The following is a 22,142-nucleotide window of genomic DNA, read 5'->3' on the forward strand; positions in this document are numbered from 1 at the left end:
GATCACTGATCGCAGATCACCATGACAAATATAACAATAGAGAAAAAAATTGAAATATTTGCAAGAATTGCCAAAATGTGACACAGAGATGAAGTGAGTAAATACTGTTGGGAAAATGGCTGCTAGATTTGCTCCCCACAGGGTTGCCACAGACTCTCAATCTGTAAAAAAAGACATTACCTGTGGTGGGAAATAAAGCAAAGCATAATAACATGAGGTAAGCCTGTATAAACAGTTCTGCTATGACCATCCATATACGAATTTTTGTGACCATGTGTTTTCAGTTCTTTGAGTGTATATGTAGGAGTGGAATTGCTGGGTCATATGATACATTTGTTTAACTTTTTGAGGAACTGCCAAGCTGTTTTCCAAAGGGGCTGCACCATTTTATGTTCCCATTAGCAATGCCTTCAGAGTTCTGATTTCTCCATACCTTGACGAATACTTGTTATTGTCTGTCTTTTTTATTATAATTATCCTAGGGAGTGTGAAATGGTATCTCATTGTGGTTTTGTATTGCATTTCCCTAATGATTAACTGAGCACCTTTTCATTTGTATATCTTCTTTGGAGGAATGTGTCTATTCAGATCCTTAGCCCAGTTTTAATTGGGCTGTCTTTCTGTTGTTGAGTTGTAAGTTACTTATATATTCTGGATACTGGATACTAGTCTAGATACTAGGCTCTTATCAGATACATGATTTGCAAATTTCTCCTGTTCTGTGGGTTGTCTTTTCACTTTCTTGATAGTGTACTTAGAAGCACAAAAGTGTTTAATCTTAATGAAGTGCAACTTTTCTAATTTTGTTACGTTGTTTGTGCTTTTGGTATTATATCTAAGAAACCGTTGCCAAACCCAAGGCCAGCAAATGACTCGATATTTTATTCTAAGAGTTTCATAGTTTTAGCTCTCACTTTAGGTCTTTGATCCGTTTTGAGTTAATTTTTTTAATACATGGTATGAAGTAGGGGTCCAACTTCATCCTTTTCCATGTGAATACGCAGTTGTCCCTATATCATTTATTAAAAAGACTATTCTTCTCCCCACCTTGAATTATCTTGGCACCCTTGGGAAAAGTCGGTTGACTATAAATGTAGGGTTTGTTTCTGGGCTCTCAATTCCATTCTTTTGATATAAATGTTACTTTAATTAATACATCATTTTCCCTGAGGCCTAACTTGGGACCACTCTGAGTAGCATCAATGGCATTTTTACCCACAGTTATGAACTAATTTAAGTAGGGTGCAATGGCACCTCATTTTAAAAAGTAAATGGGTCTCCGGGAGGTGTTGTGGTTGGTGTATCAGAAAGAGCTTTGGATTGCAGTTAGTAAAACCTGGATTTGATTTTCTAGCCAGAGGTATGTGGCTTTGGGCAAGTTCCTTAACCTCTATGAGTTTTAGCTACTGTGAAATGAAAGACGATGGCAATCTCATGGGGCTGGTGCTAGCATTAAGAGACAAAGGTTGTAGAGGGGAGGGTATAGCTCAAGTGATAGAGCGCATGCTTAGCACACATAAGGTCCTGGGTTCAATCCCCAGTACCTCCTCTAAAAATAAATAAATAAGTAAAACCTAACCACCTTCCCCTTCCCCCAAATAAACTGAAAAAATATGAATTTAAAAAAAAGAGAGACAAAGGTTATGGAAACAATGGCATCGTCCCTGGTACGCAGTAAGTGCTTGACATAAAGTGGCCTCACTGCTGGTCCATGGTCTTGTAAGGGTGCCCTCCCTCCTGACACATGGTAGTTATGTGGGATCATGAGAGATGGGCTACTCAGGGGGTTCCTCTGCCAGTTTCCTGCTCCTGTCTCCTACCCTGAGCAGCAGATCTGGTTCCTCAGGGGCAGCAGGAAGGGTGGATAATGAAGAGGAAAATGGATCTCAACAGACCAGCTTTCTGGCCAGGTTTGAAGGAAACCCAGTAGTGAACCCCAGAGTAATTAGGCAATAGTATCCTGAGCTACATAGCTCAAGCTTTATTTTTAGAAAGGAAAGAACATAACTATTTTAAATAAAGTTTTTGCCAGTGTGGAACAGTATCACAGCAGAGGGAATCCTGTCCGCCTTGATCAGGAGAGCATGCATCAGGTCCCTGGTTTACCTTGTGGTGGCCCCCAAGTTGTCAGGAAGGGGCCTAAGAGGAAACAAACCACCCTTGTTCTCAACAAGGCTTCTAAGCCCCAGCGTAGTGATAGTGTCATTAAGGCTCAGGAGAAAAGGGCATGGTGTTCTTTGGCTTCTCATTCCTCTGATCAGAGTTGGCTGGAGTCAGGAGGCAAAAAAAGATCTGTGGACTCTCTGACTCTGCTTGCTAAGTTGTTGCCCAGTCTTCCCTGTCCCTCCAGTTGCTTCTCCTAAACCTGATGAAGTACTTTCTGGCTTGGTTGGCCTCCTCACTCATCCCTGAGATCCTCCCCAGTCCCCAGATTCTTCCCTCCATGTAACCCTACTTGGATCCCTCCGTGCTTTGGGGATTTAGTAATGGGGGAATCCAGCTCCTGTTATAAGATCGTCAGCTCCTGGGTCTCAGAGAGGCCATACTGAACTTTGTGCTGGTCAAACAGCTTGCGCAGGGCACTGATGTAGAGTGCGTGGTACTTGTCCACTGTCTTCTTGTTTGGCCTCTCAATCCTGGGAAGTGGCAGGGGCTCCCCAACTGTGGGGAAAGAGGAGAGACAAGCATCAGACCCCCCCAACTCAAATTACCCATCTCTCAGAGGGAGCCACTTACTGAAACTCAGTATCTGGGTCCCCTCCCCTTCCTTTGTTCTCTCCCTCTGCTCCAACCCCATCCTGTCCCACGTTCTCCAAATACCTCATTTCACGCACACACAAGAGAATTAGCATAAACTTAGGAGCGTGCTGAAGGAATATATGCAAATAATGATGCTCCCATGGCAGCTGTTGAACTCTGTCCCACCTGTGAATAGCCACAACTCTTATCTGTTTAGCTGTCCTCCCCAGCCTGCCCTCAACTACAACCACTGGAATTCCCATTGCCCATCTCAGCTGTGTGCCAGCTCCCCTGGGACTTAATGGATGACTTGGGTGAAGGGAATCGAGGACCCAGGTGATCCAGAGATACTGGAAAGCTCACCGACAGTGGTAATGGGCTGATTGAAAGGCAGGAAGCCCCAGGATCCTCGAGTGAAGCCCTGGCCATGGAAGGTACATAAGGTGAGTCCGATGATTTTTTTGAATGTGTCCTGGAAGGTTTTTTGGAAGAGCCTTATCCACGTGCCCTCAGGGAAGGTCTCTTGATTGTAAACCTCATTCTCTCCAAAGGAATAGGACGGGACAAGGTATGATCTGCAAAGAGAGGGGCAGAAGTGTAAGTTCTCCCAGGAGCCCTTCCTCCACCCTCATTGAAACCCTCTCCAAGGTAGGAAACCTCTACCATCTCCCCAGTATAGAACAAGAACCCAAGCACCCAAGCACCTCCAGCCTTGTATCTCATTCTTGCTATGCCCCACCTTCCCTACTGAATCCTTTGTGAGGAGTTGCTGCGCCTTGTCCTGTGATGGGAAGAAACTCATCTCAGGCAGTCTAATTGCCTTTATTGCACATAGCATCCAGAGTGTTCTTCCTAAACTGCATATCTGGACATGTCACTTTTCTCTTTAAAACTCTTCCCAGAGCTCCTCACTTTGTACCGCGCTGCTTAGTGTGGCCTTTGTGCTCTAGCCCTGCCTACCTGGCTAGCTTCCCCTCTCCCCACCCCTTCCTCACACTCTGCTAAGCCACACTGAGTGTGCTAAGTTCTCTCTCTGTACATCCTGCTCCCTCTGCCAGAGATGCCTTCCCTCTGTCTTCACATGGCTAATTCTATTTTGCCCTTCAATACTCAGCTCCAGTTTCATCTCCAGGAGGAGACCTTCTCTGACTACCTCCAATTCCTCTCACTCCCACCCCCCGAATCTAGTGCTTACCCCTTTCCTACACTAACACTACCCTAAACTCTGCACTGCAGTCACCTCCTTACCTGGCTGACTCCCAGTTGACAGCAAGTCAACCAGAAGTGGGAACTGTGTCTTATTCATCTTTGAATCCCTGGGGCCTGGCATAGTGCCTGACATGTCGTCATAGGTCCCCTGAGTTCTTTCTGCCTTTTGGTCTGACTGGCAATCCTTAGTAATCTTTCAATTCACAATTTAGATATCACCCATTTATGAAACCTCTACTTTGGGTGAAAGTCTTTCCATCAACTGGTGCTCCCATAGTACTTTGCACATATCTCCATGGTGGCACTTCTTCCATTCCACAAATATTTATTGAGTTCTTTCTATGTGCCAGCCCTGTTTTAAGTCCTGCAGATCCATCAGTGAACACAATGGATTAAAAAAAAATCTGTCCTCATGGAGCTTACCTTTTATGAAGGGAAGACAGACAATAAACCATAATACTGAAAAAATTAAAAAACAGATATATAAATAAATAAAACCAAAAAAGAGCTGGTTAATGTTGACCTCAAATCCAAAACTGCAGAAAATGAAGAAAACTGCATGTGAATATAAAGAAAAGTTGCTTCTAATAAATAAAGAAATAAAGAAACTGATGATATAGAAGATGCTAAATGCAATGAGAAAAAATAGAGCAGGATAGTCAGGACAGACCTTACTGAGAAGAGATGTTTGAGCCAAGACCTAGAGGAGGTGAAGGAATGAGCCAAGCAGTTATTTGGAGGAATACTGTCCCAGGCAGAGGGGACAGCTAGAGCAAATGCCCTAAGGGAGGAGCGTGTGGCTTGTGTGAAGGACAGCAAGGAGGCCAGTGTAGCCCTAAGGGAGTGAGCAAGGAGGAGAGCAGTAGGTGATGAGATCAGAGAGGTGGCTGAGGACCAGATCAGTTAGGTTTTTGCAGGCCCTTATAAAGACTTGATTTTGCTCGGAGTGAAGTGGGAGCCATTGGAGCATTTGAAATAGTGACATGATCTGACTCATGTTTAATAGGATCATCCTGGCTATGGTTGAGGATAGGCTCCTGGATGTGAGGGAAGCAAGGACAGAAACAAGGAGAGCACTTAGGAGGCTACTGTAATAATCCAGAGGAGAGACGACAGGGTGACAAACCAGGGGGTGGCAGTTTAGATGGTAAGTGGTTGGCTTCTAGATGTATGTTGTAATTCTAGGTGATGATGTCTGTCTTCTGTTGGACTGTGAGTTCCTTAAAGGCAAGGACCAGATTTATTTTTAGATCCTCAATGCCTAGTACTATGCCTGATGCACAGGAGGTGTTCAAAAACTGCTGAATGAATGCATTCTATTTCTCAAACCAGACTACATGCTCTTTGAGGGGCAGTAACCATGTCTTATTCATCATCCCCACAGCATCAAGCCCAGTGCCTTCCTTGCCCTGGGTAGGTTTTCCAGGCCTCTGAGTTAATGGATTGCTATACACTGAAGCCCCTCTTTCCCAGACCCCCAGTCTACCAGGCTCATGGGCAGAAAGTGTAGGTCTTCTACTGCTCTTTCTCCAACTTCAAGTTAAAGTGCTCACCAGAATGTGTCTGGAAGCCCAAACACCTTCAGGGCACAGCATGAGAGAGTAGACAGAAGCAATCCAAGTGAAGAGATTCCAGAGAGATGCTATGGAGGACCTATGGCACCCTAACAATAGGGCACCAGAATGGAGGGACCCACCCGGTTTGCAGAGCCAGCTTCACAAAACCTTTACGCTGTTTAAGTAAGATGGTAGAGGCTTTCGGCCGGCACAAGAGGGCTTCAGCAGCTCCACCCACCACAACCACCACAGCATTGCCTGAGCCTTTCTGGGTCAGCAAATACTTCAAGGCCAACTCACTCACTGGGCACACACCTGCAAAACCAAAGAGTCAAGTGACGTAACATACTTAGTGCCTGAGGATGAGGTCAGGGGTTCTTCTGGGCTCTTCCTGCCAGAGACAGTTCTTCTGTCTCCTGCCTATTGTTGTTTCCACTCTTCTGTCTTTGAATCTCCACAGCCTGGGTCAGCCCTCGCCTGAGATTGGGCCTTAGGGTCAGCTGCTTGCCTTGGGGGTCTGGGCTACTATAGTTGGCTCTGCACTGAGTTCTTCTGCCTACTCTCTCTCAGTTCTGTAGTATTTAAGCCCATCCCTTCCCTCTCCACCCATGAACCCCAACCATCTTTCACTCTCCCCAGGCTGACAGCACTGGAGACTCTCCAGAGTTCTCTTCCTTTTGGGTCATCAGGGAGAGCTGCCGCCAACCAGCTTCCTCCTTCAAGCCACCTGGCAAAGGGAAGTCATTGGCTGGGGTTTCTGGAGAGTAAGCTGACCTAGGATCCTATCCAAGCCAAATTGGAATGCAGATGAACCATGGAATGAGGAGGACATCCTGTTAATTAACAAGAGTCACGGAGTCTTTCCTCACTTCTTCCCATCTTTGCCCTGTGCTGACCTATCATTCTCTCCTGGGATGGCAGAAATTGCTTTCAGGCCACAGTCGCTGAGATACCGCTGTTCCAGGTTCATGCCAACCTCAGAGGGGAGTGGAACCATCCTCTGGGACTCCATGGTCCCACCTGGCCCCAGATATAAATGTATCTTACCTTTTAATGTTTGGCTTCAGTTGTTTTCTGGTGTCCTGAAAGATGACTATTCATCTAGAGAGAAGGACTTTTGTCACAGTACCCCGGCTTGAAGCCTGGCTTGGGGAACTTGTCCTGGATTCTGATGGAGACCTATCCTTTATCCCTTGACGTCTTACAGAAGTTCGAAAGGGTTCCCAGGAGACGAAGGTCATGGAACAGGAAGGTACCAGCTAATATGAAAGACTTAAAAGTGTCTTTGAGATGCCCTGGGATGAGAGCTGCTACACAAATGACTGGCCAAAAGAAGCCAACTGACATCCCAGAAAGAATCCAGCAAAGTTCATCTGAGCTGTCCCATTCATGCCTCCTTTTCCCCACATTTGGTTTTGATCTGTCTTTTTTTTAATGGAGTTACTGGGGATTGAACCCAGGACCTCATGCATGCTAAGCATGTTCTCTACTGCTGAGCTATTTCCCTCCCCAGCTTTGATCTTTTTGGATTTGGCTTTTGCTTTCTGCTTTCCACTTTGGCTTTGATCCTGAACTCCAGGCATCCACTTCCTCCTCCTCTGAAAGGATTCCTGGCAACTCTTATGAATGCCCATAATTTACCCTGCTGCCTAACCAAACCCTGCCTCCCAGATCTTGGACAGAACCTGAGGCTTGGCCCTATACTCCTGTTCCTAGCCCAGTGTGTTCCAGACTCATGTTCTACTAAGTCCTCTTCCAGCAGAGAGTGAGAATTGGACCGACCGCCAGGGCTTCTTGGAGTTGGGAGCCCTAAGGTAGGTCAGAGAATGGAATGGTTTCTTATACTCACCCATTGACATTATATATTCTCGCACAATTGGGATCCAGAACATCCCTTCCAAGGTCCCTACATAAGGAGTGATGCCTGGGAAAATCCGAGCAAAGCCAGTGGCTTCGGTGGCAAAGTTGATGAAGACACCATAAGAGAGAATGCCATGGGGGTGGTTGGCAATGATATAGTTGTGTTTGGGAGGGAGGTCATAAGTCTTCACCAGCTGTTAGAGGGAAATTGAGTCAGAGCAGTGGATAGAAGTAAGAGAGGACATGTGGACTCAGATCTCAGCAGGTAGCATGTGTTTCCCTTGGGGAGCCCCAAATCCCTGTTCATTAGGATGTCATCATTTTCATGGGGTTGCCAGGTATTAACAATGCTCAGAGAGGCTGAGCTGGGTTTGCCTTTGGGAGGAAAGTCTGCTATCCATGCATCTCCCCTCCCCCACCATCTATCTGGGGCCTGTCCTCTGCATTATGCCCCTGGGCCTTGCCCTTCACTGCTGGCCACCAAAGCCTTTGGAAACATGTTGCTGAGTGAGGAGGGAGAGTCTGGGCGTCAGGGAACGAGGGCACCCAGAGGAAGGGTAGTCACCTTTACTGGGAAGTAATTTTGGAAATACTTCCAGAGGGTCCAGTTTCGTACCCAAGCTGAACGCCTACCCCCTGCGGGTACAGAAGAGAAGGGAAGAGCGGGTGAGATCTCCCCAATCCCTCTACCTGTCCCAGAGGTGGAGTATTCCTCTGAAAGTCTTCAGGTTACGGGAGGGTCCCCCTTCTCACATGTCCATCGTTTTAGGGCACAGAGCTATAGGTACTGGCCCTGAATCCAACCCCCAGGAAGACACAGGAAGCCCCTGCTCCTTGGAAGCAGCCAGAAAGGTGAGCGGGAAATTGGCTGAGGCTGGGGGCATCCGCCCAGAAACCAGGAAGGATGAAGACACAGGGAGCCCCTGCGCCTCTATTCCCTGGTGAGCTTCGCCCTCCTCTCTTCCTCTCTTGCCCTCTCCCCTCCTTTGCTCCTTCTGCCTCTCCCTCTCTCCACCTCCCTGCTCTCCTTTCCTTTCCTTTTCCCCTTCTTTCCTCCCCCTCCTCCCTCTTCCTCTCCCCCTCTCTCCTTCCACACCTGCCCCGCCCCCATCCCTGTGCTTACATCCTTGGCACTAACAGGAACCACCACTCTTCCCCCGTTTCTTACCTTGACTGTGGGTGTTCCAGTCATAGGCCAGCCAGGCTAAGGCAAGCACGGACACCATCCAGAACTTTGTGAAGACCAGAAAGTAGGGTATGAGGAGAATAGGAATAGCTCCTGAGGGGGACACAAAGGGTTCATGCCCTTCAGTTCTCTTCAAGTTTAATGCATCTCTCATAACTCCGATCTCTGCTCTGTGCGGAAGGAGCAGGTCAAGGCTGGTGGGAGACTCCCTATCCCCTCCTCCCACCCCAGCCTAGGTCTGCTGTGGTCCAAGAGGACCTCTGAGTCCCTGGATCTGGGTCTGAGATCTTAACTGAGGAAACCGCAGAACCACGATGTTCTTAGAACAGGCCCTCAGCTGGGGTCAAAGGCCAGCACTACTTGGCAAATGGAAAGAATAGCACCTTGGGCCAATGACTGACGTCCCCATTCTGGGACCTCAGGAAGTCCTCTCTAAAAACTCAACCCTCCTTCCTTTGTGGAACCGCTCTGTCAGCACATTTTGGTGGAGGGGGGCTGCCTGCAGCCTACAGGCTGTTTGATGCTGAGAGGAAAACACGTATTAGAAATTGCTTTACTGGGTTCGATTTTGTCCCATTCCAAATATCTCAAAGGTTCGGAAGAGGGAAAAAATCATCTCTGTTAGTTAGCAAAGGGCCACAGCAGGCTGTGAAATGCAAATATGATACATCTTACAGGCAGCAGGAGCAGAAGTCCATTTTAAAATCTGCATTCATGGGGGGAAAGGGTATAGCTCAAGGGTAGAGCGTGTGCTTAGCATAGAATCCCCAGTATCTCCATTAAAATAAAAATAGATGAAAAAACCTAACTACCTCCTCCCTTCAAAAAATTAAAAATTAAAAAAATTTTAAATAACAAAACAAAGATCTGCATTCATGAGAAGAGGGGCTAAGCACACATATTGTGAATTAAAAAAAAAAAGGACCCAGGAAAAGTAATGACTTCTTTGACCAGAGAACCACATCACGGTAGATAAAAGTTTTAGAGAAGGGGAAGAAACTCAAGAGTTACCTACCAGCAGGTTTGTCGCTTGCATTTTCAACGTAGATGAAAATAACAGGAAAAAGATGGAATGGGCATTTTTTTAAAAAGTCATACCATGGAGTAGAAGAAAGCCTAGTGATAGGCTGAGTCCCCTTACAAGAGCTGGCCAAAATGGTTGTCGTAAGCACACTAATTCAATAGGAAATAGCGTGTGGGGGTGGGGAATTTTATGGGAAGCCTGTCGTGGGTAAAAATCCAGCTACCTCTGACCTCCGTAAAAGATGAGAGGAAATTTGCGGGTTAAGCTTCAGAAGAAAACTCAGATAAAGTTAAATATGAATCATTGTTAATTAGAAGTTGTCTAAGCGTATATAATTTCTTTTTTATCTTACTTCTAATAAGTTTAGTTGGTATCCCCAGTGTTTAGAACAGTGCCTTATACCCAGCAGATGTTCAACAAATATCTATAGATTGGCTGAAAGATAAAGAAATGTTTTCTCTTTTCAATATTAGGTAAACTTAAATGATTAGTGTTTAGTCAGCATTTATGTTTTTTTTTTAAAGCCCATACATTGTTGACCACACCATTCAAAGTACTTAAAAAATGTGTGTGTGTGTGTGTGTGTTTGGAGGGGGTAGAATTAGGTTTATTTATTTATTTTAGTTGTTTTTAATGGAGGTACTGGGGGTTGAACCCAGGACCTTGTGCTTGTTAAGCATGTGCTCTATCACTGAGCTATACACTCCCCACCAAGCATTTATGTTATTTTAAATCTGATGTTATTTAAAAATTTTAGATGGGTTAATTGCGTGCCTTGTATCTTATGATTTTCAGTTATCTACCAAGAGCCAGACCTTGAAAACACCATCCCCCTTGTGGAATCTATTAGAACTGCATGGCACCTCAGGAGACCATAGGTGTCCTTCCAGGGCAAGCCTAGGAGACCAGCCTGTTTGATCATCATCTGTGTCACTCATGGTGACAGAAGTGGATTTAAAGATATAGGAGAAACAGAGGCCAAAATTGGGAGAGCATAACTTTGTGGAACAATGGGTTCTGTGATAGAACGCAAGGGTATCTGAGGCAAGAATGAAGAACGACCATGTGTATGTGTGGTCCTCCCTGAGATATTATGGCCTTGACACCGGGAGATGCTTCCAACATCTTGTCCATGTTCAAGTTAGAAGTTTTGGAGTGGATTATCAAGGAGGGAGTTCACATAAGGTAAGTTCCTAATTTAGTTTGTACTGAAAATGGCTGTCATTCTAATAGATGTGTAGCGTGGTATCTCATTATAATTTTTATTTGCATTTCCCTAATACCTAATGATGCTTAACAGCTTCTCCTGTGCTTATCTGCCTTCTATATATCCTTTTTGGTGAAGTGTCTGTTTAAATATTTGGCTCATTTTTCAATTGGGTTGTTTGTTTTCTTAGTGAGTTTTGAGAGTTCTGATTTATACAATCTGGATACAAGTCCTTTGTTGGATACATGACTTGCGAACATTGTCTCCTGTCTGTGTTTATCTTTTTATCCTCTTAACAGAGTCTTTTCTTAGAGCAAAAGCTTTTAATTTTGATGAAGTCCAATTTTACCAGGTTTTTTTTTTCTTTTACAGATTGTGCTTTTGATGTCAAATCTAAGAACTCTATTTGACCTCAGATTATGCAGGTTTTCTCCTGTTTTTTACTCAAAGTTGTACAGTTCCATGTTTTACATTTAGATGCATTTTGAGTTACTGTTATAATAAGGTGTGAGGTTTTGGTCAAGGTCCATTTACTACAGATGAATATCCAGTTGTCCCAGCATCACTTGTTGAAAAGATTATCCTTCCTCCATTGAATTGCTTTTGTGTCTTTGTCAAAAATCAATTGGTCATATTTGTGTGGGTCTATTTCTGGACTCTGTATTCTGTTCTGCTGATCAGTGTGTCTGTTCCTTCACCAATACATCACTGTCTTGATTACTGTAGTTTTATACTAAGTCTTTAAATCAGAGAGTGTGATCCTCTAACTTTATTCTTTTTCAGAATTCTTTTAGATATTGTAGTTCCTTTGTTTTTCTATATAAATTTTAGAATCAGCTTATCGATGTTTACAAAATCTCCTGATGGGAGTTTTTTAATTAAACTTTTTATTTTGGGAAAAAAAAACTTTAGATCGACAGAAAATTTGCCAGAATATTTTTCAAAATATATACACCTTTTATTTTTTCATGTTTGTTGGGGTGGGTAATTAGGTTTATGTATGTATTTATTTATTTATTTTAATGGAGGTCTTGGGGATTGAAACCAGACCCCATACATGCTAGGCACGCACTCTACCACTGAGCTATACCCTCCCCCTTGCAAGAATATTTTAATAAAATCCCATATAACCTTCGCCTCCCATTGTTAACATTTTACATCTGATTTATTTCTAAACATAAGTACATACATATGTTTGTATTTGAGAGTACATTGCAGAGATCACAACCCTTTGCTGCTAAATAACTGTGTATTTTCTAAAAACAAAGGCAGTCTTTGACCTGATAGCACCCACAGTGCTATTATCAAACTTGGGAAATTAAATATTTATGAAAAATTGTTATCTAATATACCCTGCTGGGATTTTTTATTTGAGTTGTGTTACATTTATAGATCAGTTTTGAGGAGCACTGACATCTTTACTATGTTGAGTCGTCCAACCCATGAACACAATATGTCTCTAGCTATTTATTCATTAGCATTTTATAGTTTTTAGGCTACAGATGCTGTACAGGTTTTGTTAAATCTATTCATAAGTATTTTATTTTTGGAGGCATTTAAATAGTATTGTCTTTAAATTTCTATTTTCAATTGTTCTCTGATAGTGTATAGAATTATGGTTGATTTTTATGTGTGATCATGTGTCCTGTGACTTTAATAATCTCATTTGTTAGTTCTTAGAGTGTTTTTTTTAGTAGATGTAAAAAATAGGTTTTAAAAATACTGAGGTGGGGAGGGTGTAGGTCAGTGGTAGAGTGCATGCTTAGCATGCATGAGTTCCTGGGTTCAATCCCCAGTATCTCCATTTAAATAAATAAAATAAAATAAAATAAATACTGAATTTAATGGGATTTTCTACACAGATGATCATGTCATCTGTGAATTAGGACAATTTTATTTCTTATTTTTCAATCTGGATGCTTTTCTTTGTTTTTTATTCTTCTTGCTTTCTTGCACTTGCTAAGACATTTAGTATGATGTTGAATACAAATGGTGAGAGTGAACATCCTTGCTTTGCATCTCGCCATCTTCCCATCTTAGGGAGAAAGGTTTTAGTCTTTCACCATTAAGTATGATGTTAGCTGCAGGTTTTTTGTAGATGCTCTTTAACAAGTTGAGGAAGTTGCCTTCTGTTCCCAGTTTGCTGAGAGGTTTTATCATGGATTAAAGTTTGTCAAATGCTTTTTCTGCATCAATTGACATAATCGTGTGTTTTTTCCCTCCCTTAGGTGGCTAATATGGTGGTTTACATTGATTGATTCTCAAATATTTACACTTGCATTCCTGGGATAAAGCCCACGTGGTCATGGTATATTCTTTGTAATATATTGCTGGCTTTGATTTGCTACTATTTTGTTGAGGATTTTTGCATTTATATTCATGAGGGATATTGGTCTGTAGATTTCTTTTTTTGTACTGTTTTGTCTGGTTTTAGGATCAGGGTCTGGCCTCGTAAATGAGTTGGCAAGGGTTCCTTCCTCTTCTATTTTCTGGAAAAGACTGTGTAGAATCTGTGATATGTCATCTTTAAAATGTTTGGAAGAATATGCTGTGAAACCATCTGCGCCTGCAGATTTCTGTTTTGGAAGGTTTATAACCTTCCAAAATTAAAATTTAATTTAATTAATGGTTATAGGTTATCTATTTCATTTGGGGGTGAGTTTTGGTTGTTTGTGGTTTCCAAGGAAGTCTCCAAATATAATTGTTAATTTGTCTATTTTTCTTTTCACGTCTGTCAGTTTTCACTTCAAGTATTTTGAAGCTCTGTTGTTACGTGCACACACATTTAGGATAGTTATATCTTCTTGAACTGATCCTTTTACCATTATGTAATGTCCTTCTTTACCCTTGGTCTTGACTTAAAAAATACATTTAAACCTGTACAGCCTCAAATTACTAATGAATTACTAGCTTAAGTTAAAGATGGTACCGATACGAATCTAAGTGGGTCCTTACTTCAAATCATCTCTGATTCATCTTGCCTGTTCACTTTCCCCATATAGGGGTAGCCAACATTTATTGTATACTCATTATGTAAAACAAAGTATTTTATATGCATATCTTATTTAATCTTCATAAAGACCCCATTAGGACAGTAAGAATTCTCATTTTGTGGATGAGGAACCCAGGTTCACAGAGGTTAAATAACCACTTATGTGTCACACAGCTGGCTCTAGACTTCCAGAGATGATGTAGTCTTAGGTTGCCTGGAAAATGCTCCAGAGAAGGTATGACTTGAGCAGTATCTCAAAGGGACACTGTCCGTGGATAGTCCAGGAAGAGTGATCAGGGAATCTTTCCAGTGGTGGAAACAGAGCAGAGGGGAAGGAGTGGGAGAGTCCCCTTCACACTTGTCCTGTGAAGAGAGTGCCTGGCATACGAGCTTCATGCAGGGCAAGAGTAAGAGGATGAGCTGGTAGAGAGTTAGAGCCAGAGAGTGGAGGAGGCCTTGAATGCTCAGGATAACACAGGTGTACTTCATTGAGTAGCAATGGGAAAACCACTGACTATTTGAGCAGGAGAGGGCTGTGATCAAAGATGTGTTTGAAAGACTCTTCTGGGTGCAGGCAGTGGACTCACTGGAGAGGGTGGAGAGATGAGGGGAGGGGGCCAGGGAAGAGGATCTTGCAATAGTTTATATTGATGCTGATCCAAGCTCAGAAGAGACAGATGGAAAGCCATCCTCTAATTGGAAGCTGGGCCTCAGAGGGGCTCTGGCTCTCATTGCCTAATTTCAAGGGTCATGAATCTTTTTTTTTTTTTTTAATGGCGGTACTGGGAATAGAACCCAGGACCTCGTGCATGCTAAGCATGTGCTCTACCACTGAACTCTACCCTATCCATCCAGGGCCATGAATCTTTGTATTCCACATCTTCCCCAAATCGTCTTTTCATTCCTCTCTTCTCACTGCTTCCCTCCTTCTTGTCCCTCTGCCATTTCTCTCCCCCTTTCCCCTGTTTCCTCCCCCATCACTTCCAGTAATGATCAGTAAGCAGCCATGATGCTGAACGCCATTCTGGAAGGAGGAGAAGCACTGAGGGAGGCTCTGAGCAAGACAGAAGGAATGAAGGAAAGAGAGTGAGAGAGACAAGGAAGAAGGGAATTAGGGAGGAGGAAGGGAGGAACGGAGGAAGGAAGGATGGGAAGAAGGAGGGAAAGACAGACACTTTTCTGTCTGGAGCGTTGACTAGGGACCAGGCTGAGAGGGTGGGGATACAAAGGCTTAGGCGGGGAACAGTACTTGTCGGAAGTCACACAGCTAATTGTTATCCAAGTTTGACTAACTTCAGAACCCATATCCTGTTTACTCTGTCACACTGCTTCCCTTTCCGCCTTCCCTGATCACCTTAAGATGGCGTGATATTTTCTTTCTGTGAAACCCTAATAACACTTCCTTGTGGCTCTTTCCTTCACTTCCTACAGTTTGTCTTACAGTGTAGTGATTTGTGTATGTGTCCAGTACAGACACACAGAGTGTGTACAATGGTGGAATGAATGATTGGTTTATCTTTGTTGCTAGATAGTAAGGACCTCTAGTTGAGACACTGTTGTACTCTCAGCAAGAACAGCCAAGGTCTTATAATGAGTAACTGCTCTATAACTGTTGAACACCTTTGAATCTTAGGCACCTCTGTGAGCATCATACACTGTTAGAGGCTTTAGCTACCTTGGTAACCTCCAAGACCCAGGATTCGTAATTTCTAGCATAATCCCTAAATGAATAGAAACAGGATGTATGACAACATAAACTCGTAGAAGACAAATGGAATGATAAAAATAATAAATTTCAAAGAAGTCAAGATAAATGGACAATAAGCACATGAAAAGATGCTCAACATCACTCATCGTTAGGGAAATTCAAATCAAAACCACAATGAGATTTCACCTCATATCCATTTGGATGGCTACTAAAAAAAATAGACAATAAAGAAGTGTCGGTGAGGATGTAGAAAAATTGAAACTCTTATGCACTGCAGGTGGAAATGTAAAATTGCATAGCTGCTGTGGAAAACACTATGGCAGCTCCTTAAAAAATTTAAAGATGGCATTACCATGTGACTCAGCAATTATCCTTCTGGGTATGTAGCCCAAAGAACTGAAAGCAGGGTCTGAAAGAGATATTTGGGCACTCGTGTCCATAGCAGCATTAGTCACAATAGCCAAGAGGTGGAAGCAACCCAAGTGTCCATTAACAGATAGATGGATAAACAAAATGGGGTAAATACATGCAATGAAATATTATTCAGCCTTAAAAAGGAAGGAAATTCTGTCACAACATGGAGGAAGCTTGAAAACATTGTGTGAAGTGAGATCAGGCAATCACAAAAGGACAAATAGTGTATGATTCCACTTCTATGAAGTGAGACAGAGAGGAGAAGGGTGGTTGCTAGGGGCTGGGGGGAGGGGTACTGGAGAGTTATTGTTGAACTGGACAGAGTTTCAGTTTTACAAGATGAAAAGAATTCTGGAGAGGGATGGTGGCAATGGTTGCACAACACTCTGAATGTACTTAATGACCATGAACTGTACATTAAAAAATGGTTAAAATGGTAGATTTTATGTTGTGTGTTTTACCACAATTAAAAAAAAAACTTTAAAAAATGTAGGTGAAAGAAAAGATTCACATTTCTTATTAGTGTTTTCACTTAAGACACATAGGTGCCATCATTTGTTCCTAACATCTCCACTCCACTCCTCCAGCGATTCTAGGGCGACTGGAAGCTGGTGAGGTTAGGGAGGGGGCACTAGTAGGAGGCTAACCCTCATCATCTTGGACCCTTACGTATGCAGTGTTGAAGATACCCTCTATTCTATCCTGTTCCAGAGACAATGTCCTTTGAGAGGGGGGAAAGGAAGAGAAAAAAAGACTCAAGAAAATATTTTCTGGGAGAAAAACGAGAACATGTCCTTGAGGAGAGCTCCCCAAGAGAGCCAGAACAGTCTGGGCACTTGGCTTCGAGTACCACACCGAGGCTTTCTGGGTGGGACAGACCTCACACCAAGAAGGATCAGCTCACACAGCTCTTCTTCCCTTGACTTCTTTTCCCTGCTCTCTCTGCCCGTCTTGGCCCACACTTTCTGGGATTCGGACTTGAAATGCTGGCTGCTACCATGATGCCAAGTCTCTTACGACATCCCTTACTTCTCACTTTCCTAGCTAAGGGCTGGAATGTGTCAAGGGGTCTTTTTGAGGAAGTTAAGATAAATGCAAAGGAAAACAAAAAGAAAATAATGAAAGACTAGGAACAAATAAGTTTACAAAAGAATCACTTCCTCATCTTAATACAGCTAGAGTCAAGTCACTGATAAGCTAAGAGCATGATTAGCATGATTTAGTTCCAGTAAGGCTCAATAAGTCTTCATCTTTTGGGGGCCATAGACCCCTTTGGCAGTCTGGTGAAACCTCTAGATCCCTTTTCTGAATAATACTTTTAAATCTGCAACATACACAGACTTACAAAGGAAACTCATCATATTAAAACACAGTTATCACATAGAAATCAAACTGTGGTTACCCAAGGGGAAAGGGGTAGGGGGAGATAAATTAGGAGTTTGGGATTAACAGATACACATTATTATATATAAAATAAACAACAAGGACCTGCTGTTTAGCACAGGGAACTGTATTCAATATCTTGTAATAACCTATAATGGAAAAGAATCTGAAAAAGAATATCTATATATACATAGGTATCTGTAACTGAATCACTATGCTGCATACCAGAAACTAACACAACATTGTAAATCAACTACACTTCAATAAAAAAATTTTAAAAGCCACAGTTACCAGAATATTGCAGAAAATGTGATACAGTAACACGGGCTTCTGGATTTATGCATTAAATAACCACACCTAATGGTAGTTCCAATAACTACTGGAATTCGGAAGTGGTAACGAGCGTAAATGAACTTTTGTTATGCCTGCAACGACCGGCATATGAAATGTAAATCTCCATGATGTCTACTGCTGACAAATTCACTGCTACGTCTGTGGTTTGCTGCCTACATTCATCCTCTCAGTATGAGCTTAGTGAGTATAAAGAGGTAGTTTTTCCCATCCAATTTCAAAATTGTCCCTCCTCTCCCAGTTCTAGGTCCATAGGCCCCTGGTTAAGAACCTCTGCTCTATGGGGTCATATGGCCTCCTGTGCACTGGACTCGGCAGCCTCCTAACCTGTCCCATCCTTCAGGATGACACTTCTCCCCTTCCAGTTTCCCAGCTTGCCCCCATAACTGGCTGCCCACAAAGCCCTGGTTTCAGGCTTTGGGAAAAGCTTGGACGTCTCAGCCCATTTGCCTGGCACTGATGACTATCATTCCCTGAGTCCACTGAAGAACTGGCCCTTTCTCAAAATTCTCTCTAATGAGTCACTCAGGCAGTCTTCTGATTTTCCAGAATTCTCTCACCATACTCTTAAACTGGAAAATCCCATTCCATCTACTGGTGCTGCCAACCAAGTGCACCACCTCTGCCCCCATCGCCAGATAGGGCTCTTTGCAGCAAGTTCAGAGGAGGTAGTCCTGAGAAAAGGCTGGGGTGATCCTTAAACCAGAACAACTGCAGCCTCACTCCTGGCCTTCATGCCCCTCAGTTGGGAAGAGAGAAATCTAGTGAACTCAACAGGAACTCTCTCTCTGGGTGGGGAGGCATAGCCCCTCCAGTGAAATGATCTCTTTAGAGCCCTCCTCAACTATAGATTCCTGGCCTCTTTCTTGGTGGGCTCCCCTGTTCTCTCCAGCCTATGGGGTTCACTCACCTAAAATAACATAGACTGGGATCCACTGCAAAACAGAGAGGGTTTGGAGGCTTCTCTGAAGATCCAGTCGGGAGAGGAAGCCCATGGGTGTGGTGCTGTTCTGTTGTGGCAGGAACCCCAAACAGAAGGCCAGGGCCTCTAAAGCCAAGCAAATTACAAGTGCCTTGCTTTAATCTCATCACTGAGTCCCTTTATCTGCTGGAGGTTTTAGCCTTGACCTAACCTTTTCTCCAGTCTTCCCTGTCCTCTGCCCCACCCCAACTTCCTACACACACATAGATCAGACTGTCTAATCTCCCTAATATGCAACCTTTCTCCACATGTGCTCAGTTGCCTCAGGGTGGTTCTAGCTCTGTGTGTGTCTCATGGGGGTGGTGATGGGGTGTCCTTACTTTGTAAGTCTGTGTATGTTGCACATTTAAAAATATTATTCAGAGAAGGGATCTAGAGGTTTCACCAGACTGCCAAAGGGGTCCATGGCCCCCAAAAGATGAAGACTTATTGAGCCTTACTGAAACTAAATCATGCCATCATGCTCTTAGCCATAAATTAGTGCAGAAAAAGGGAATGGCTTAGGCTTCAAACAGGACCCCTGAAAAGCAATCTGCTACCTTTCCCGGCTTAAGAAAAAGGACCCGGCCATCACACTTGTTTCTGCCCTGGTGGATGCTCTTGGGCTCCTCCCGTCTTCTGCTGGGGGCCTCCTTGTTGACCAGGGCCTTTTTCTGCACAGAGATCTAGACTTCTCAAATCCCTCCTTGGGCCTCTGTTCCCAGGGACTCTGTACCAGCTGCCAGTGGGAGAAGCATCACACAGAGAGCAGACCTGGGTTCCAGTCCCAGCTTCACCTTGTTCCTCCCATGGGAAATTGCTCCAGCTCTCTACATAGGTTTGGCCATCTGTTGTTGGAAGACAGTGCAGCAAGCAGTTATGGGTGTGGACTTTACGGCCAGAGAGCTGGGGTTCAAATCTCAGCTCTGCCACTTACATGTGGCTGACCTCTGTGCCTCGGTTTCCCCATCTGTCAAATGGAGGTAATAATAGTACCTACTTCCTAGGGTTGTTCTGAGGATCGAGTGAGTGAATGTAAAGTGCTCAGCACAGGGCCTGGCCCACAGTGGGTACTATTGTAAATGTTTCCTGTTATTATTCTTCATTTAGCTCAGTTCATGTCTATTGAACATCTGCTATGTTTCTGGCTAAGAGGCTTGCTTCTGCACACCAGTCTTTTGCAAAATTAAAGATTGTCCCCAGGTCTCAGACCTCTGGATTCTTTTTTTTTTGGGGGGGGGTAACTATCCACTGAGTGATTACTGTTTACCCTGCACTGTTGTAGGTGCCAAAGATTCTGTGAGGAAGAAGATGGACATGATTCCTGCCTTCACTGAACTCACAGTCTAGTAGAGGAGACAGACATTACAGAAACAAAAAAAAAAAATCACAAAACTGTCTATACACTTGAATTTGTGATGTCTCCTAATGGAAAAGGCCAGTATTCTCAGCATAAGGCCTTGAATATAGGTGCTCAAAAAAACTCTTTTGAATGTAATCAAAGGGGTTGCTTAGGAAAATCAAATACAAAAAGTGTCCTACAAGTGCAAGGAAATATGTATTCCTTAGTCTTTTCTGGGGAGATTAACAGAACTCTGTCTTCCTCCCTGCTCTCCCCCCACATTTGTGCCTCCCTGATTAGACTGACTAATAGGAATCTTCAGCGTTGAGCTTAGGGAACCTTTTTGGTTCACTGTGGGATGTGCTGTCCTTCCCCAGTGTACCCTGTACGGCTGCCTGACACCCAGCCCTCCTCCTTGTCCTCTTTTTCTCCTTCCCCCTGACGAGCTGGGCTTCTCAAGCTGCTTCTTGAGGCCACTTGGCCGCATACAGCGTGAGAGGTATTGGAGCACGTCTGCTCAGAATTTGCAGGGAAGGAGGGAGAGAGGTGAGAGGCAGGCCTGGGCTCTTCCAGAAGAAAGCCCAGATGTGGGGAGGGCTGGAGTATCCCGAGTAGACAAGTTCCACAATGTCGACAGCTCCCAGGCTGCTTACCGATCAGGTTTCTAACCCCCACCCTTCAACTATCAGATGGGTAAATGGAAGAGGCCCAGAAAGGACTCACTCAGGGTGCTAGAGGCAGGGCAAGGACAGATCAATTTCCATGTCTGTCTCCCTAATGTCCGGCTCAGGGCCCAGTACAGGGTAGGCATTCGAGTAAATGCTTGGGGAACAAATAAGGAGGTCTGGTCCCTTGCTTCCCTAAGCAAGATGGACTGGCAGGGCTGGGCCAAGACTCTGATCACTCCTTTCCTGCCAAACAAAGAGCACACTGTCTGAGCTGGAGCTCTTCTGTGCCATATGGACAAGTGTAACAAAAACATCAGTGAATGTAGAAAAAGCAGGAAGAAGAGAAGGCCAGTGGACAAATCCTGAACAGCCAGCACTCATGATTTCCCCATTACCATCCAACCAACCAACAAGGAGAAGCTTAGCTGCCCCGAGTAGGCAATATCAAAAGAGAGGTGGCCAAGAAGCCCCAAAAGTCCGTTGATTTCATTTGCACACATTTAAGGCTAATGGTATTCTAACCATCAAGAAACACAGTCCAGTTTTTCACAGAACTGGAAAAAATAACCCTCAAATGTATATGGAATCACAAAAGACCCAGAATTGCCAAAGCAATACTGAAGGAAAAGAATAAAGGTGGAGGAATAACCCTCCCAGACTTCAGACAATACTATAGAGCTACAGTCATCAAAACAGCATAGTATTGGCACTAAAACAGACATATGGATCAATGAAACAGAATAGAGAACCCAGAAATAAACCCACAGACATATGGTCAATTAATACCTGACAAAGGAGGCAAGAATATATAGTGGAGTAAAGACAGTCTCTTCAGCAAATGGTATTGGGAAAACTGGACAGCTGCATGTAAATCAGTGAAGCTAGAACACTCCCTCACACCATACACAAAAGTAAACTCAAACGGCTTCAAGACTTAAACATAAGACAAGACACCATAAACCTCCTAGAAGAAAACAGGCAAAACATTTTCTGACATGAATCTTAGCAACCTAGGGCAGTCTACCCAGGCAATAGAAATAAAAGCAAAAATAAACAAATGGGACCTAATTAAACTTACAAGCTTTTGCAGAGCAAAGGAAACCATAAGCAAAACAAAAAGACAGCCTACAGAATGAGAAAAAAACATTTGCAAATGATGCGAGTGATAAGGGCTTAATTTCCAGAATATATAAACAGCTCAAACAACTTAATAACAAAAAAAAACCAAAAACAAAACAAACAGCCCAATCCAAAAATGGGCAGAAGACCTAAACAAGCAATTCTCCAATGAAGACATACAAATGGCCAATAGGCACATGAAAAAATGCTCTATATTGCTAATTATCAGAGAAATGCAAATCAAAACTACAATGAGGTATCACCTCACAGGAGTCAGAATGGCCATCATTCAAAAGTCCAGAAACAATAAATGCTTGAGAGGGTGTGGAGAAAAGGGAACCCTCCTACACTGTTGGTAGGAATGTAGTTTGGTGCAGCCATTATGGAAAATAGTATAGAGATTCCTCAAAAAATTAAAAATAG

The 22,142-nt window shown here is 43.5% G+C and overlaps 1 protein-coding gene and 1 long non-coding RNA gene across 3 annotated transcripts in view; one reads left to right on the forward strand and one right to left on the reverse strand.

Moving 5' to 3' along the window:
- LOC135320224 (uncharacterized) overlaps positions 1 to 22,142 on the forward strand; it is a 65,302-nt gene that overhangs the window by 32,100 nt on the left and 11,060 nt on the right. For both annotated transcript variants that reach the window (XR_010379474.1, XR_010379475.1), the window contains 5 exons: positions 2,957 to 3,182; positions 3,291 to 3,387; positions 6,144 to 7,318; positions 8,134 to 8,305; positions 10,370 to 10,759. This is a non-coding gene — a long non-coding RNA (uncharacterized LOC135320224). The remainder of the gene's footprint in view (positions 1 to 2,956; positions 3,183 to 3,290; positions 3,388 to 6,143; positions 7,319 to 8,133; positions 8,306 to 10,369; positions 10,760 to 22,142) is intronic.
- On the reverse strand, positions 1,701 to 19,019 carry DGAT2L6 (diacylglycerol O-acyltransferase 2 like 6). The gene is made up of 7 exons (XM_031446453.2): positions 18,540 to 19,019; positions 8,533 to 8,643; positions 7,930 to 8,000; positions 7,354 to 7,558; positions 5,645 to 5,819; positions 3,103 to 3,314; positions 1,701 to 2,661 (listed from the first exon to the last, which is right to left on the reverse strand). The coding sequence occupies exons 1-7, from the start codon at positions 18,622 to 18,624 to the stop codon at positions 2,507 to 2,509; spliced, it is 1,014 nt and encodes a 337-aa protein (XP_031302313.1). The 5' UTR covers positions 18,625 to 19,019; the 3' UTR covers positions 1,701 to 2,506.

Source organism: Camelus dromedarius, chromosome X (genome assembly GCF_036321535.1).
Source record: "Camelus dromedarius isolate mCamDro1 chromosome X, mCamDro1.pat, whole genome shotgun sequence".
Lineage (NCBI taxonomy): Eukaryota > Metazoa > Chordata > Mammalia > Artiodactyla > Camelidae > Camelus > Camelus dromedarius.